The 18285-nt window shown below is 48.3% G+C and overlaps 1 protein-coding gene across 1 annotated transcript; it reads left to right on the forward strand.

Annotated features, from left to right (window-relative positions):
* Nucleotides 1-6: 6 nt before the first annotated feature.
* SFXN4 (sideroflexin 4) lies at nucleotides 7-16399 on the forward strand. Its single transcript, XM_010859264.1, has 14 exons — nucleotides 7-62; nucleotides 1550-1615; nucleotides 2820-2894; nucleotides 3795-3821; nucleotides 3905-3959; nucleotides 4647-4672; nucleotides 5578-5631; nucleotides 5716-5772; nucleotides 5903-5968; nucleotides 6664-6742; nucleotides 8239-8354; nucleotides 11311-11396; nucleotides 14154-14271; nucleotides 15990-16399. The coding sequence occupies exons 1-14, from the start codon at nucleotides 24-26 to the stop codon at nucleotides 16065-16067; spliced, it is 942 nt and encodes a 313-aa protein (XP_010857566.1). The 5' UTR covers nucleotides 7-23; the 3' UTR covers nucleotides 16068-16399.
* The last annotated feature ends 1886 nt before the right edge of the window (nucleotides 16400-18285 follow it).

The raw sequence follows: 18285 nt of genomic DNA on the forward strand, positions 1-18285 counted from the left end.
GGTGCAGCGGCGCCGCCACCCGCATGGAGCCCAACGTGCGCTTCTGGATCACCGAACGCCAAGTACGGCCCGGGCCCGGCGCAGCTGGGGGCGGGGAGGGCCGCGCGGCCTGGAGTCGCCGCTGGCCACCGTGACCTTGGGCAGGCCACGTGGTCGCAGCACCCGCCTTCCCGTCTCAGACCCCGGGGAGGGAACGAAGGGAAAGCCAAGCTTGCAGGATGCCGACGGCCACGGCGGTTAGCGTGCGTCGCCTCTGCCGCAGACTTGGCTAGGGAGGGTAACGCAGTGTCACCCTGCAGATCGCACGAACCAGGAGTCACTTCCCACCCCTCAGGGGTCTGCTTCTGCTGCTCAGGCTGTTGCTGAGCACCAGGTTGGAGAGGCACAAAACAGGTCCTCCCCAGGAGCCCCACAGGAGTCTGTAGGCTCAGCCGCCCGACCATGAGATTCCGGGCTGCGGGAAGCCCCGCCTCCAGGCAGTGGCCGGAGGCTCTGTCCAATAGAAATAGGATGGAGCCACGTGGGTAATTCCAAATTTTCTAGTAGTCACATTAAAAAAATATATATGACTTTTTACCTTGTAATTTTAATAATATATTGCATTTAGCCCAGTAGAAACAAAATATTAACATTTCAACATGTAACCAATATAAAAAATTATGAATGCGATTTCTTACATCCTTTTCTCTAGAAGTCTTTGTGTATGGTTTCCACATACAGCACATCTCGAATTGGCCTGGCCACATGTGGTTAATTGGACAGCACGTGTCTAGAGTGTTCTCATTCAGCCTTGACCTAGAGCAGAGCTTAGCTCCTTTCTCTTAGGCGGGAAAGTCAAGGACAAGAAACTCAAGTTGTCCTAGCAGAGCCAGGTCTCAAAGAGGGAGTCACTGCAAAGTCTGTGGGCATTGGGAAGCAAACCAAGCCTCCTTTCTCCATATGTGAACCAAACTGCCTTTATTGAGCCTTCACTGGAGAGTTCAGTTCTTTATGACTGGAGATAAGCCTTATAACCAGACTTTCCAGGTGGCTCCGGTTCAATCCCTGGGTGGGAAAGATCCCCAGAGGAGGAAATGGCAACCCACTCCAGTATTCTTGCCTGGAGAATCCCATGAACAGAGGAGCCCGGTACGCTACAGTCCTTAGGGTTGCAACGAGGTGACATAGCGTGCATGCAAGCCTTATAATCACCCAAGGGGTGTGAAGAAACAGATTCTAAGACCTTAATAGGCAGTGCTTCAAGGTGATATGTGGGGAGTGAACATAGGTCCATTTGACTCTAAAGTCTGGGCTTTTAATCCTCAAGAGCAATTAGAGGTGAAAAGCACAGGCCATTGGGTCATTTCCTGGTTGGGCTTCCTTGAGTACATTCATGAGCCCTTGGAAGCTTCAGTGTCTTCACCTGTAAGATGGGGATGTTGTGAGGATTCTAGGAGATGCTGCAAGGAGAAGGCCCTCTGAGGTTCTGAAAATAATGTTAACTGTTATTATTACCTGTTTTTGTTTTTCTGCTGCCATTAACCTCTCTGGTGCTCCTGCCCCTCTTAAGTCTTTTATTCAAAGATTTCTTCAGTGGACAGAATTGTTGGATCCTACGAATTTGGTCCTTTCAATTGTAAGTATTTTCTTGTTTTCAAAATAGTGGATTTCACATTTTATTCTGAAATGTGAAGGTTGTATCTCCCTTTTCAAAGCAGTTGAAATAGCAGAATCCATGTATATTATCATGTTTTTACTCCTTGTGAGTGAACTTGTGAGATGGGAAGGTTGCTACATAAAAACAGACATCCATTTAACAGGTAGTACCAAATCTTGGCTTCCTGGGTGAGTGACTTCGTGGTAGACAATCTGCCTGCAATGTAGGAGACACAGGTTCAATTCCTGGATTTGGAAGATCCCCTGGAGAAGGAAATGGCAACCCACTCCAGTATTCTTGCCTAGGAAATCCCATAGACAGAGGAGCCTGGCGGGCTACAGTCCATGGGGCCACAAAAGAGTTGGACACGACTTATTGACTAAACAACAATAACTAACCAAACCCTGGGCCTGGTGCTGGTGGTTTCAAAAATAAACCTCCCTGGTAATGGAGGACAGACTAGCAAAGCTAGTCACAGACCTTGACCCAGGGCTCTAAGGGCAAGGTGCAGCAGGGAATTGGGGGAGGTTGTTTAAAGAAGGCTGGGAGGGAGAGAGGGTGGGCCAGGGAGGAACTGTCAGGAAGACAGGACTGTAAGCAAAGGGGAGGGAGCCAGGGGCCAGGTCACCCAGTTACTGAGTCTTTTAACTTAGGGGAACCAGACAGTTCTGGAAGGTTCTTGTGTATCATTCAGACAAGAGGGATTTTTACTTAGCCATGTGGTGAGTAACCAGAGGGACCCAGACTATGATCAGTTCAGGAGATGACTCAATTGTCTAAGTGAAAGATGAGAGTTTGAACCAGGTGTGGCTGAGGGATGAAGAGGAAGAGAAACCCTTCATGAGAGACCAGCAATGACACTTTCAGCCAGATCCACCGGGACACTTCCATCTTTGTGCTCAAATAAATGTTCCCTGTCATTTTGTTTATAATAGAGAAAAATAGGAAACAAGCTGAATGCACATCAGTAGGGAAATAGAGAAATAGAAAATGCTATATTCATGCAGTGGAATACTGAGAGTGTGGGTTCAATCCCTGATCAAGAATTAAGATCCTGCAAGCCTCTTGGAGAAGTAAAAAAAAAAAAAAATTAAAATCAGGTGTTACTAAGCATGTGATTCTTAAATCTGTGGATAAATCTGAAGTTGAGATCATTGCTTGATTTCTTTATATCTAATTGTAGGAAAAAATAGAAAAATCAAGGCAACTGTTGTTAACAAATGAAGATGCATCCAGAGGTGACCTGGAGGACAAAAGGGTATGTTTCTTGTTCCCAGGTGTGCATGGCTCAAGGCTGGGCTTCGCTGCCTTCAGGTGATTCCAACTGCATGGTCTGAACTCAAGTGGGATTTTGTCATCATAAACACTACTCAGTTGGGTTAGCTTTTAAAATATAGTTAGGACTCCTTCTTGTAAGCTAGATGAATATGAGTTATGACTGTTAGGAACTAGTATTAAGGGGAAAAAGCATAGGGTTCCTCCTGTGCAACAGAGATTGGCAGTTATAATATCTGTTATGGGTGTTCTCTGTAGCTGACTCCCGAGCCCCATGGCCAATTCCAGAATTCTGGCAGGCCTCTGAAGTCAGCATCTGCTCCCTGTTAGAAGCAGTGTTACGGGGCGGGGTTACAGCCCCTGCCCAAAGACTTAAGCCCAGTGTTTGTTATCTACCTTGCAGCAAATGGGGCTTTCCAGAGCCCACAAACATCAATCCCTTGAGGCAGCCTGCGGAAAGCTCGCATGTTTAACTTGGTTTTTCTAAGAACTTGTTGGGGCCTCTGAACTCACACCTGGCTCTGTTACAGTGACTTGGCTAATGGTGTGGTTTGCACACAGCCTGCTCCACTCTGAGCTGGGGGAGGCTGGCTGCATTCAGGGACTCCCCCAAGGGGTGAGTTAGAAGTTGGCCTCTCCAAGGTCACAGACTTGGGGGGCTTTTTAATGTTTTGGTCATTTTCATGTGGCTCTTATTTTTGCTTCTTGTTAGTTCATTCATTTGATTTACTTGTTTTGATCTGCTTTCCCCCCGTGGTAGAAAACAGTTCACCCTCCACTCTCTGAAAGGTAGCAGAGGTGGTACCAGAAATGAAACTGGAGAGGAGCTATTTTGGCTGCCGAGCCACCTTTAAAAGCTATTGCTTGGTCTTTCTCTTTTTAGATACAAGAAGCTTGGAAGAGAAGTCTTGTAAGTTTCAGCCCCATCCTAATTTTTAGCCTAAAATAGCGAAACCAAACAGCAGACTCACCTTTGTGTTTACCCCTCTGAAGTCTACAGTGCATCCCGACAATAGCAGACTAATCCCTGGTCCTTTTCGACCTGCAGGTGAGTTGATTCTAATTCTCACAAGTGGTTTGTAACCTTTAGAAAACCTTGCCTCCCTCCAAATCATGTGGTTGGTTCCCCTGGCAACCAGCCCCATCCTTCGGTGCTTTCCCAAAGCCACCGTATTGACATTATCTCAGGTGTGGTTGAAAGGGGCTTGCTTTGAAGAATGAGAGGCACTTGGTCCAACGGCTAAGACTCCATGCTCTCGACGCAGGGGGCCCAGGTTCGATCCTTGACCAGGGAACTAGACTGCATGCTACAGCTAAGACCTGGTGCAGCCAAATAAATCAAAAAAAAAAAAGAATAAGAGATACTCCTTTCACCTTTATCCCCCTTCTCACTTAGGAAATTTCAAGGGTTTTAGGATCTCTGTGCCAGGAATAGGGATGAAGACCAAATACATATGTCTTGTAAGTCACAGTGTCACAGATGTATTGAATTCACCTGGAAGGGTGAAAAAAGACTTGCAACAAGTGACCACTTACCCTCAGTGAGAGAAAGCCTGGTCAGGCCTTCCTCTGCTGTGCTGGTTTTCAGTTTTGCCTCATGCAGGTAGTTGTTATTTGTATTAGAAAGAAAAGTGTGTAAAAAATATCCTTTGACTCCCGTGCCTGAGAAGAGACTTCAGGGTGGGCGGTTTCCCACCCTCTCTGCCGTCACTGACCCTCTTGTCTTTTTCGCCAGCTCTCCTGCCTTTCACAGCGCCCACGGTAAGTAAGCTACCATTCACCACTAAGAAGCCAAGGGGTCAGGAGGACGTCCATCCATCTCCTAAGTTCTGGGACCCTGTCCCGTGACTATCTGATAGATGGTTAGGACCTCTCACCTCTGACCCTTGTCCACACCCCACCCCTACTTATCGCCCCGGGCATCAGGGCCTGTTGTGGATACACAATGTCGCAAGGTAACCCTTTCTTTGAATACCTACCATGTGCCAAGCTCTAAGGGGGAGGTAGATGAGTTAGGACATGCTCTGTGGCACAGGCCCATGTCACTGGCTGTCACCTCCTCTCCCCAAGCCCCCTCCCCACTAATCAGGCAGGCCCTCCCCTGGGACCTGGAATCACCCTCCCCCCCGCAGTGAGGCTGTCCACCTTGGCTCTCATGAGGCATGCTTACTAAGTGACAGCACTCCTCTGCCCCCTGCAAATTTAATTTAAAATAAATTAAAATGCTGCTTTTCAACCACCCTGCTCGATTGCACGTCTGGAGACAGGGACCACCGTGAGGCACCCTCCGGGCTCTCACTGCCCGTGGGGGCCCATCCAACACCACCTGTCTATGGGCCACTTGCCCCCAGCATGCACATCTTCTGCTTCTTGCCCCACTCTTGGAGACTCGGTTCTACATCTCCCTGGGGAGATTCTGTGTACCACAAGCCTTCCCTCCCCACCCCAAGACACTCTCAGTTCTGCTTTATTTTCTTTAATTGAAGTATACTTCATTTACAGTGCTTCAGGTTTACAGCAGAGCGATTCATTATATATGTATTCTTTTTCAGATTCTTTTCCACTGTAGGTTATTACAAGATCTTGGCTATAGTTCTCTGTACTACACAGTAGGTCCTTGTTTATTTTATGTATAGTGGTCTATACGTGCTTTACTTTCTTTACAGCTATTTCTGTCAATGCTGCCAGTGAAAAGTCTGAAGTCCATGATTTTACCTCAGGTAGCAATTCTTTCTATTTCAGAATTATTGAATTTGTTGCACTTGAAACCAAAATGTGACGTGTTCGCCTCTGTCTTCCTGTAGGCTTCCTTCTACACCTACAGTACAGCCTTCAACATCGTCAATGGAAACGCGAGCTACGTGAGTATTACGAGGCCCAGAGGCCATGCAGTTTCACAGTTTCTTTTGGCGATTTTGTGTGTGTGTTGGAATTATCTTTCCTGGGTAAAACTATGGTATTTGCTAAATATGAACGTTTGTTTTTCCCTAGGATCGCCGTGCACACGAGAGCTTATTACTAGGAGCAGGAGTGATTGTGTCTTCAACTTTTTTGGGCGTATGTATTTTGTTTGTTTGTTTGTTTTTTGGGCATATGTATTTTTTAAATGTGTCAAATCTTTTACTCCTCAGAATCAAAATTGTGTGTTCTAACTGAATTTAGAAAGTATGATTAAGACATAAAGAAGAAAATCAAAGTTACCTGTAATCCTACAACCCCAAAATTATGTGATTTTTTTTTTCCCCTAAGTTTCTAGGCATGGACTCAGTACTAGTATCTTTCATAAAAAAATTAATTCAGGGGACTTTCCTGGTGGTCCAGTGGTTAAGACTCGAAACTTCCACTGCAGGGGGTGTAGGTTTGATCCCTGGTCAGGGAACTAAGATCCCATATGCAGCAGTATGCGACCAAAAACAAAAAATAATGTCATGTTTGTAAACATGTTATACAAATTGTGTGTTGCTTTCAATGTCAGGATACTGTAATGAGTGAAAATGTAGACTTCAGAGTCTGGTGAGCCTGGGTTCACATCTTGGCTCAAATCCGTAATATCTTAGTGACTCTGGACACGTTCTGTAGCCTAAGTCTCCAAGTGTTCCTCTGATGATCAGGGAGAACACTTCACTGTTGCAGGAATTAAAACAAGAAATATGTGGAGACACGTGCAGGGTCCTGCCCTGTAACAGGAACTGAGTTGACACTAGCTCTCTGCTGATCCCATGCAATAATGATTTGTCTCTCTCATTTTCTAGTTATTCCCTCGTCTGCTCCAAGTAAGGCTTTCAATGAATAGCGTTCTGAGCAGAAACTTCATTCCCGTCATCATTCTTGGTAAGCAGGAGCCTGTCTCCATCTTCAGGGATACCCCAGTCTCTGGGCCTCACGGCAGCTGGTGAGAGCCACCATTTACAGCTTGCTGGTGCTCCCAGGTCCAGATGGGGTCTTTGGTTTGAGAAATGACACTTTCTCTGTAGATACCCGTTGAGTTGTCAAAGGATGAACACAAACCTGGAAACACAAATTACATTTTATTTATATTTATATAAATAAATAAATATATTATTTATAATAAATGTTATATTCCAATTAATATTTTTTATTTTTAAAATTTTTTATTGGAATATAATTGCTTTACAGTGTTAGTTTCTGCTGTACAGCAAAGTGAAATAGCTGTATGTATGTACACATATATCCCCTCCCACATGAGGCTTCTTCCTATTCCCCCCCATCCCACCCCTCCAGGTCATCACAGAGCGCTGAGCTAAGCTCCTGCGCTGCACAGCAGTTTCCCACTAGCTCTCGGTTTTATACATGGTGGTGTATATACGTCAATCCCAGTCTCCCAGTTCGTCCCCCACCGCCCACCCCTCTCTGTGTCCGCACGTCCATTCGCTACATCTCCATCTTTTTGTAAAGACTGTACAAGCCTTGTCCATATATTATTTCACTGAATCTTGACAACAACTTAGGGGCAGGTAATAGTATCCCCATTTACAGATGAGGAGACTGAGGCAAGGGGCGGTTAGGGAGATTTTCTAGGGTTACACAGGGAGGAAGTAGTAGTCTTGGGGATTTCAAACCAGTGGTCTGATGATGGCACCCCACTCCAGGTACTCTTGCCTGGAAAATCCCATAGACAGAGGAGCCTAGTGGGCTGCAGTCCATGGGGTCGCTAAGAGTCGGGTACGACTGAGCCACTTCACTTTATTTTTTCACTTTCATGCATTGGAGAAGGAAATGGCAATGCATTCCAGTGTTCTTGCCTGGAGAATCCCAGGGACGGGGGAGCCTGGTGGGCTGCTGCCTATGGGGTCGCACAGAGTCAGACACGACTGAAGCGACTTAGCAGCAGCAGCAGCAGCAGGTCTGACTCTAAGGGAGGGACAGAGATATTAACCAACTGTTTTAAATTTGCCAGTCTGCAAGTTCGGTAATTCACACTCAGCATTTGGGCTTGGAAATCAAAGCAGCTTGAAGAGTTGGCAGAATTAGGTCAGTGGTAAAATCTGGGAAATTATGTTATAGAAACTGGGTCAAGCCAGCTTCAGCAAAGAAGGCAGGCATATTTCAAGGGCCCCGGGGTTTTTCTGGGAATCCCATTAAAGGTGTCAGGACTTGGGGCTGAGTTGTAGTCAGAATCCAAGACTGAGAGGCCAGCAGTTCTGACCCCTACTCCACAGCCCAGGAGAAAGCTGACCTTTTATGTGTCAGGTGACCACCCATGGATCGGCAAAGCACACCCATCAGAGAAAGAGGCGTGACCTTCGGAAACATGTCCCTTCACTGGACCCACACTCATCCCTCTGTTTCCTTCTTTACATCCACAGCCCAGCTCAGTGGGATGAATGTGATCGCCTCCCGAAGTTTGGAGCCCATGCGTGGGATCGAGGTCATGGACAAGGAAGGCAATGTCATAGGTTATTCCAGAAAAGCCGGGACAAAGGTAGGGGACGCACGCCTTGGAGCTTTAAGCTGCTTGCCTTTGGGGCAAAGAATTTAATTGTCAGTCTGAGAGCTGGTAACAAATTCACATCTCCCTTCAGCCTTTTCTGATCTGTCGTTTCTCATGATGCTCAGAGGCAGTTTACATTTGCACTCTGATGTTTAAAAGATGATGCAGTATCTGGGTTCTCCAGAGAAACAGAACCAATAGAATATCTGACCATCTATCAGTCATCTATATAGATACATTAAGTGTGTGCTGTGCTAAGTCGCTTCAGTCGTGTCTGACTTTTTTGGAACCCTATGGACTGTAGCCCACCAGACTCCTCTGTCTGTGGGATTCTCCAGGCAAGAATACTGGAGTCGGTTGCCACGCCCTCCTCTTCCAGAGGATCTTCCTGAGCCAGGGATCGAACCCACGTCTCTTCTGTCTCCTGCCTTAGCAGGCGGGTTTTTTACCACTAGCGCCACCTTCTCCAGCGGATCTTCCCAACCCAGGAATCGAACTGGGATCTCCTGCATTGCAGTCAGATTCTTTACCAGCTGAGCTACCAGAGAACCCAAATACATATCAAGATTTATTTTATTATTATTTTAAGTTTTACTATTTGGCTGTACTGGGTCTTAGTTGTGGCATGCAGAAACTCCTAGCTGCTGCTTGTGGGATCGAGTTCCCTGACCAGGGATTGACCAAGACTGGGAGCAGAGTCTTAGCCCTTGGACCACCAGGGAAGTCCCACCACAGTCCAATTTTAAAACATGTTCATCCCCCTGAAAGTTTTGTCGGGGCCCGTTTCAGTCACTCCCCCTCCCACCCCCAGCGAAACCCTGATCTGCTTCATGTCTTCATTGCTTTACCTTTTCTAGAAGTGTCATGCAAGTGAATCACAGTATTTTTGTGTCTGGCCTCTTTGGCTTTTGAGGTTCATCCATCTTTTCATGCATTGGTAGGGCGTGGCTTTTTATTGCAGAGTAGTCTCCCACTGTCGGAGAAGGCAGTGGCACCCCACTCCAGTGCTCTTGCCTGGAGAATCCCAGGGACGGGGGAGCCTGGTGGGCTGCCGTCTCTGGGGTCGCACAGAGTCGGACATGACTGAAGCCACGTAGCAGCAGCAGTCTCTCACTGTATGGCTGTACCATGTTTTGCTTGTCTACTCCCCAGGCGATGGACATTTGGATTGTGTCCAATTTTTGGCTTTGCCCCTGATGCCGCTCTGACCACTTGTTTACAACTCTGTGTGTGGATGTGTTTTGGCATTTTTCTTCAACTGAATTTTAACTGCAGGGCATGGTGAGAAGCACGAGAGCAAATGCCTAATCCACAAGTTGTTCTTCAGCACCTCCCACCTCTCGGGTGCTCTGCTGGGCTCTGGAGACCCACCCCCTCACCAGTCAGCATCGCTTCTCTCCAGGGGCTGGGAGGGAGCCTCGGGCCCTGCTAGCTACCCAGTTATCTAGCCCATCTTATTGAGAGGAGCTTCCTTGTTTGCAACACAGCCAATTTAGGGTAAAAGAAAGGTTTGATGATCTACTTTAAAAAAAAAAAGGTGATCTTTCTCTTAAGAATAAAATGTCTGTGACCGTGCGTAAGCTTGATCATTCTTTCGTCACTTCCCTGTCACCGGAAGGTTTCTTTTCTTCAGCTAAAATTTCAGAAACTGCGTAACCAGCAATATCTGATTGTAATAAGGCACCTTTGATCAGATTTCAGGAGCCTAGTCCACGCTGTTTTCCTTTGACTGGCTCTGCCGCCTACTCAGTTGCAGGCCATCACGCATCTCGCAGTGTCTCATGACTGGTGTCTGGTTTGCAATGTCTTCCCTTCCACACAAGACAAATGGAGAGAGGCCGGCCTTGCCCTGCTGACGCCGAAGCACACCAGGCTCAGCCACTACTCTTTTCTTCTTGGAGTCGAGTGACTTTATCTTATACTCCTGAAAGGTTATTTTTAAAAGCCACCCTTCTTGCAGCCCTCTGTCCTCGTGGGGGAAGGGCATTCCTACAGGGGATCAGATGAGCTGAGCATTAGTGTCCTAGGCAGAAAACAGGCACGTGGGCAACAGTAGAGAAGCCTGAACAATGGGCTGTAGCCACGGAGTCACAGGAGGCCGGAAGTGCACAGAACAGATTTCAGGGGAGGGCCGAGTGGGCAGAGTGCCTGTCTGTCTTGCACTGAGCGTGTAGAGTTGTGTCTTACCCAGGGGTTGGGTTCTGACGTTCCAATGCAAGTGTCATCTATAGTCAAAATTTCCCTTGAACATCTCCGATGTTGCCCTTAAATACACCTGATTTTGTGTATATAATCCGTACTGTCAGGGATATGTTTAAAAGTTCAATATAGAGAGTAACGTATATTATAGAAAAGATGGCAACAGGTATAGACTATACATGCATGTTTATGCAAAATAAAATTGTATAACACACTGTTCATCACACAAGCTAAAGATGGGTGCATGCAGGCAGGCTCATGCATGTTACATGCGGACATGATGCCATGCCAGTGCACTCGGAGCTGGGCTTCCCCTACTGGAAGGAGTGGGATTAACTGTGGGCGGTTCAGGAGAGGAAGGTTGGTGTGCAGAGTTCTGGACTGAAAGAAAAATGTGGAGATGTCCTCAGTGGCAAATCAAGCTTTTCCAGCAAAGGGCCTGCCATTTGGTTCTAAGTAAGGATTTATCTGTCAGCTGCTTCTGCTTGTACTTAATATTTTACTTGGGGTGGTTGGTGGGAGTGATGGAGACCATTGTGGAGTCAGGGATAGGTTAATCTCATCTCTGATCATTCCAGGCACCAACTCCAGGCATCTTCTGTACATGTGCAGGTCAAGCACCGCTTCCAGCTCTTTGCACGTGCAGAGAGGGGAGAATGGCAGTTTGCCAGTCTCTGTCGTGAGTTGCAAGATCCCTGGAAATTGTCCCACTCCATGTGCTAAGCTGCTTTCTTTTCATTTCCTCTAGGCCGTTAAAGATACAGCAACATCCAGAGTTGTGCTGTTTGGGACCTCTGCGTTTATCCCTGAAGTCTTCGCATACTTTTTTAAAAGGTAAGAGGTATGCTTATATCCCCAGGAAGGAATAAATGTGTTTACCATCAAAATCGCATAAAATTTGTCAAATACTGAACCTGATGAGCGGGATAGGAAGAAGGTGCTTTAGGAATCTTCCTTCTAAATAGTCTTCATCACCATTAAGATGGTAGGATTGATTTAGGGCAGGTCTGGAAATCCTGATGTGCACGTTCCAGCAAACCTGGACTCTCCCCCAGGCTCTGTCCTCGGTTACATCTACTCCTTGGGCATGTCCCTGCACCTGCTGAGGCTCGATTCCTCATTTCTGATGATAGAAAGATGAGTTTGGAGGATTTGCGGGCCAGTATTCTTGCCTGCAGAATTCCAGGAACAGAAGAGCCTGGCAGGCTACAGTCCATGGGGTCGCAGAGCCAGACATGACTGAGTGTCTAACACTTTCGCTTTTTCACTTTTCTTTCCCAGCTCTCATGTGCTATGGATGTTGCTCAAGTCTCTCCCCTCGTCGTTCCAAGCATGTGCTAAATTAGCTTAAGTGGCCCAGAATCAGTTGACTGCCATTCCCTTTTTTTTTTTTTTTCCATTCCTTTATTTATCCATTTCAATATTTATTCATTTGGCCGTGCCAGCTCTTACTTGTGGCATGCAGGATCTTTTGGTTGTAGCTTGTGGATCTAATTCCTCAACCACGGATCAAACCCAGGTCCCCTGCATTAGGAGCACCGCATCTTAACCACTGGACAACCAGGAAGTCCCTGCCATGGCCTGTTAGGAGGAGAACCTGGGGTCAGCTAGTGTGAGAGGCCCCACTTGCAGGAAGTAGCTTAGGATAGGAGGAGAGGTGTTGGTTTAGATACCAGGAACAGGGCAGGGGGAGTGGCCTGCGGCAGCAGATCAGAACTCTTGTTGTGCAGGACAGTCCGCTCTTCTCCTTTGTGGGTGTTGTCTTCCTCCTTTCCCTCTGTACATGGGCTTCTTCACATTGACACGTGACTGTGGCCACCTCCCAGCTCGTACCCTTGCAGTGTCCTTTTTTTTTTTTTTAATTTTTGGCTGTCCCCACAGCATGTGGGACCTTAATTCCCCAACTAGGGATCAAGCCCACACCCCCTGCATTGGAAGGCGGAGTACTGGAGGGGGTTGCCATGCCCTCCACCAGGGGATCTTCCCAACCCAAGGATTGAACCCTTGTCTCTTATGTTTAACCTGTATTGGCAGGCGGGTTCTTTAGCACTAGCTCCACCTGGGAAGCCCCTTAATCACTAGACCACTAGGGAAGTCCTCAGTGTCTGGATGAGAGAGAAAAACACAGCAAACCTTGGGGGGCTGGGGGCACGGATTGTCTTCCATGCAGTTCACAAACTCCTGGGAAAGGATTCTGTTGGTCCAAGAGGGGTCACCTGCCCTGTGCTGGCCCAGCCTGCTCTGTCTGGGCTGCTGAGCTAGGAAGCCTCTGTTTGGACCACACAAGGAGTGCATTTCAGGAAGCAGCAGTGTTCTGTCCAACTCTTACTTCCTGTGATCGATCCAGCTGGGTGGCTGTGGGGACTTCTGCTGGGTTGGATCCCCCTGCTCCTCTCTGGCTGACCTCAGCGTGGGGGATTCTGGGAAAGCTGGGATCTCGAGATTGATCCTCCAAGGCCTGCACAGTGGTACCACCTGCCTGGTGGGGAGAGATGGTCTTCATTTCCAGGTGGGCCTTGGGGGTGCCTGGAAGGGACCTCGTCCCACACCCATGACAGTATCCAAGGCAGAGTGGCCGCAGTGGCCCTTCTGACTCAACCTTTTCATTTTTGCCTCTGGAAAGTCTCAAGGCTCAGAAGGGGAAGGTGACTTACCAGAGGGCACAGGGTCTGTCAGTGGCCGAGCCCTAGCTGGACCCTAGGACCCCAGGTCACTGACTTCCCAGGCTGGGTTTCTTGCACCTTCTTCCCACAGTCTCAGAGGTCAGGGTCAGAATGTCACAGTCCAGGGGAGGAGGGCGCAGGTCCTAGAATCTGACCTCTTACTTTTGAGAATTTGAAGATGTTAGACAAGGTCCTTACCCGGTCGGTGGCTGCATCCTCTTGTTGGTGTGAAGGAGATGATGATAACACAGACCTCATAGGGTCGGGTGGAGAAGGCAATGGCACCCCACTCCAGTACTCTTGCCTGGAAAATCCCATGGATGGAGGAGCCTGGTGGGCTGCAGTCTATGGGGTCGCTAAGAGTCGGACATGACTGAACAATTTCACTTTCACTTTTCACTTTGATGCATTGGAGAAGGAAATGGCAACCCACTCCAGTGTTCTTGCCTGGAGAATCCCAGGGATGGGGGAGCCTGGTGGGCTGCCGTCTATGGGGTCACACAGAGTCGGACACAACTGAAGCGATTTAGCAGCAGCAGCATAGGGTCGGGGGATAGCAGGTGAGCAGATGCACGTGAAGTGCTTGACCCGGGCCTGACATGTAGACAGAGCTCCATCTGTGCAGCTGCTGGTATCACCTGTTGTGGGGTGATTAGGAACGGAGGCCGGGCCTGCGGCTGCTCACAAAACAATTGCCTGCCATTTAAGCACAGGGCGGGCCTCTAAAAAAGCCCTGAAGGGACATCCCTGGTGGCCCAGTGGGTGAGTCCAAGCTTGCATAGCAGGTGGCCTGGGTTCGATCCCAGGATGGGGAACTGATACCCTGCATTGCCGTGTGGTGAGACCAAAAAAATAAATAAAAATTTAAGTAAGCCATCTTTTAAAAATATTTATTAAATTAAAAAGCCCTGGTACCTTTTTCTTACAGGACCCAGTTTTTCCTGCAGAATCCATGGTCACTGTGGACGCTGAAGCTTTCTTGTACTGTCCTCGTCATGGGATTGATGGTGCCAGTTTCCTTTAGTGTCTTCCCACAGATCGGACGGGTAAGTGTCCCCCTTTAACTTCCTCTTAAAAAAATTGTCTTTTCTCATTATCAGAGTGAGATGACTCATTCTCTGAAAAAAAATCAGGCCAAGTTTACAGAGGAATAAGTTTGAGTGAGCTCCAGGAGTTGGTGATGGACAGGGAGGCCTGGCGTGCTGTGATTCATGGGGTCTCAAAGAGTTGGACACAACTGAGTGACTGAACTGAAAACAAAATAACATCATTTACGCATAATCCCACCCTGCAGATGACTTGTTCAGTTTTGGATTCTGTTTTTCTTAACTGTGTATCCGAAGTGTTTTTCTGGGACAGTCAAAAAAAAAAAACAACTTTGAGATAGTTTAAAGCTTCATGAGATACTATAGTGACCCCCCCATCCCATGGAGTTTCCGCAGTGATGGAAACGTTGTGTATGTGTTGTCCAGTATGTGTAGACCCTCATCACAGCTGGCTATTGAGCACTGGAAACATGGCTAATATGACTGAGGGATTGCATTTTTAACCTAGTTTAATCTTAAATGCTCACGTGCAGCCAGTAACACCTGTTCTGTGTGTGCTTAGTCATGTCCAACTCTTTGCAGCCCCATGGACTGCAGCCCACCAGGCTTCTCTGTCTATGGGATTTCCCAGGCAAGAATACTGGAGTGGGTTGCCATTTCCTACTCCAGGGGAATCTTCCTGACCCAGGGGTCGAACCCAAGTCTGTCTCCCGCACTGGCAGGTAGATTCTTTACCACTTGGAATCTTTACCACTAGCGCCACCTGGGAAGCCCCTGCTGCTCTATAGAGCAGGATATATTATTATCTGTGATGAGTCAGACTGCCTGGACTCAGATTCCCAGCTCATCTGTGACCCTGGTCAATCTGCTTAAACTCTCTGAGGCTTAGTTTCTATTAAAGACAGACGGAGGTCATACCTCTGCAAAGGCTTGTTGCTGATAGCAAGGACATTACTGATGTAGTAGATACTGATTTCCGGCATTTCTTGGCTGAAATGCTTGTTGCTGTCACCATCACCACCCCCGACCCCCGACCCCCACCAAGCAAGTCTTGGCATTTGCTGGACGTTTAAAATACCTTGTTGATCCAAGGTGGGCTTGAGGTGGCTGAATGGTGGTCCTGTCCTGCCCGGGGTGGCTTGCAGATAGAGTGCAGGGCTAAGAGACGTTCTGCCAGGGCCCTGCCCAGGGTACCTCCTCAGACATTGTGTGAGCTGCAGCATTTGTTTATATTTGAAATTTTCCATAAGAACGTTTATAAGGGACTTTCCTGACGGTCTAGTAGTTAGGACTCTGAACTTGCAATCCATGGGGCCCAGGCTCAGCCCTTGGTCAAGGAACTAAGATCCTACAAGCCTCACAATGTGTGGGATTTAGTTCCCTGACCAGGGATTGAACCCGGGCCCTCAGCAGTGACCACATGGAGTCCTAACCACTGAACTGCCCATGAATTCCAGGTTAATTTTTTTTTTAGACATCACTGAAAAGATTGGACTGAAATAGATGCTTTCTGAACTTTTTTTTTTGCTACACTACATGGCTTGCAGGACCTTGGTTCCCCGACCGGGGATTGAACCCAGGGGCCCTTGGCAGTGAAAGCTCCAAATCCTAACATCCTAACCATTCGAGCACTGGGAACTCCTGAAAAAAAATTTTTTTTTAACTTCTAAGGCAAAAAAATTGAATATGCATATTAAGAATTTAACTTTGTTTTTTAGATACAGTGCAACGAGCTTGAAAAGGAAATTCAGTCAGCAACCGAAGAAACAGAACTCTTCTATAACAGAGGGGTGTAGGTGTGCGTTTTAGCTGCATTCATTTGGTTCCTGCGTGAAAACCTTCCTCTAAGGTTTCAGTGTCAAGAACCCTGCCAGAAGTGTCCTGGAAACCCCACAGGTGTCTGTGCCAACAGGATGGCTTACAATGACACCTGCCGAGACTGGTCCTGCCTCGGGTTAAACAGGCTTGGTTGGAAGAAGAGAAACGGGAGCTGTCCTGTCTGACACACGATGTGCAGTTGCTAAGGGGATGTGTGTGTGATGTAAGATTCCATTTTCTATTTGTTTGTCAGCCTGTGAAAGGATACTGTGAAATCACCAATAAACTTGTCTATAGAGTTGAGTGAAAAGGAAGGAGAAAGGTCCACGTGCCCAAAGCACAGGCATTAAACTGCTAGCCCACCTCCAGGTACAATGGTGGGGTGTGAGTGAAGGCCTTCCACCCCCAAAGCAATGGTGTTTGCCTTCTCAGCTTACTCCTGTTGGAACAGCTGCTTAAAACCTTTGCCAGCTGCTACCCAGCTCCTCCTTTCTCCTCCCTGGCAGATGACTCGTTTTCGCCCTCCACGGTGAAAGCCAAGGCTATCGGCCTCCCGGCATGAAGCCTGCTGACCTCCGTCCACCCACGCCCAGCCTCCCCTCCTCCCTGCGTGATCAGCAGTGTCCTGGGCTTGGGCCTGACCAACCCTGCCTGTTTCCTCGGGCCCTGGCTCTGCAGACTTCACTGCCCCCTCTGGCTTCAGCCTCCCTCCTCTGCTTCTTCCCAGGAGCATTTCAACTGCATGAGTCACCTGGCTCATGAAAAAACAAACACCCCTCTGTGTAGCCAAAGTTTTTCAAAGAGTTTTCTGCCCTCAGTCTTTCCACCCCACCTTCCACTGCTAAGGCTGCTGTCATCCGTGCCCCCCAGTGCTGTTGACACGGCCACTGCCCACTGGGCAGGCCTGTCATGAGGCTGGCTCTCCCCTGAGCAACAGGCCCACATCCAGTGTCCCCTGCACTCTGCCATCCGGACATACATTTGGGAGCATCTTTCCCTCCCAGTCTCAGGAAATGGCACTGCCACTTACCAGCTTAGGACCACTGGCATCACCCCCTCCTCCCCTCCTCCCCCCACCCCATTCAGTAGACTCAGCAGCCGGATAGATAGTGTTAAGCCGCTAGAACTCACCCCTCTGTCTGCCACCACCATGGCTCAGTCCAACAGCATCCCCTGCTGGTATTGCTCATCAATCCATTTCTAGCCTGCTCTTCTAAACCACACCTGCTTAAAACCCTTAAATGGCCTCCCAGTACACCAGGATGAAGTCCAAATTCCTTGCCACAGCAGGTAGAAGACTTTATTCCTCTCTTGCCACACTCAGTACTGACATCCATCAGTGTCTCTGAGCCTTCCCACACGCTGTTCCCTCTGTTCCAGGTTAACCTCTCCCTGGGCTTCAGGTCTGACTTGGATGCTAATCACTTTCCTCCAGGGAGCCTTCCAGGATTCGCAAGACTGAATTAGGTGCCCCTCCAATGTGCTCCCACAGCGCTCATGTCTAGCCTAGCACTTGCCACACGGCCATGCCATGGCCTGTTTGCTGACCCTATGCCCCCACAGATGGTGCATCTTGAGAGTAAGAACACTGTCGTGGGCATCAAGGAAGCCCCAGGATACGATACACAGAGCACAGTGTAGAGCAGGCACCATGCTTGTGTACCGGATGGAGGATGTTTCTCACACACCCTGCCGCAAGTCCTCTCTCAACACACCTGTGGGGCTTCCCTGGGGGTCCAGTGCTTAAGAATCTGCCTTGCGATGCTAGGGACACCGGGTTGATCTCTGGTCTGGGAAGATCCCACAGGCTGTGAAGCAACTAAGCCCGTGCTGTACAACTAGAGCCTGTGCTCTGGATCCTGGAAGCCGAAACTACTGAAGCCCGTGAGCCCTACAAGCCCACGCTCCACAGAAGTCGCCGCAGTGAGAAGCCCTCACGCTACAATGAAGAGTGGCCACCGCTCACCGCAACTAGAGAAAGCCTGCATGCAGTAATGAAGACTCACCACAGCCAAAAAAATAAATCTTAAAAAAGAAACAATGCACCTGTGGCTTTCAGTTTTCCCTGGGCCACAATGACAGTTATCTCCAAATTTGGTAAAAGGTGTTTCACCACAGCCTAGAAGGACAAAACCAGTCAAAATGATCCACCAGTCAGCTCCATGTAGCCACAAGTTCCTACTAAACAAAATGACA

The sequence above is a fragment of the Bison bison genome, unplaced genomic scaffold (genome assembly GCF_000754665.1).
Source record: "Bison bison bison isolate TAMUID 2011002044 unplaced genomic scaffold, Bison_UMD1.0 scf7180017864456, whole genome shotgun sequence".
Taxonomy (NCBI): Eukaryota; Metazoa; Chordata; class Mammalia; order Artiodactyla; family Bovidae; genus Bison; species Bison bison.

Bases quoted from the DNA above. Each gene is read 5' to 3' on its own strand.
- SFXN4 (XM_010859264.1), top strand. From the start codon at position 24: ATGGAGCCCAACGTGCGCTTCTGGATCACCGAACGCCAA. The intron at 63-1,549 runs GTACGGCCCGGG...GCCCCTCTTAAG, and splicing joins TCTGGATCACCGAACGCCAA to TCTTTTATTCAAAGATTTCT. The intron at 2,895-3,794 runs GTATGTTTCTTG...TTCTCTTTTTAG, and splicing joins GTGACCTGGAGGACAAAAGG to ATACAAGAAGCTTGGAAGAG.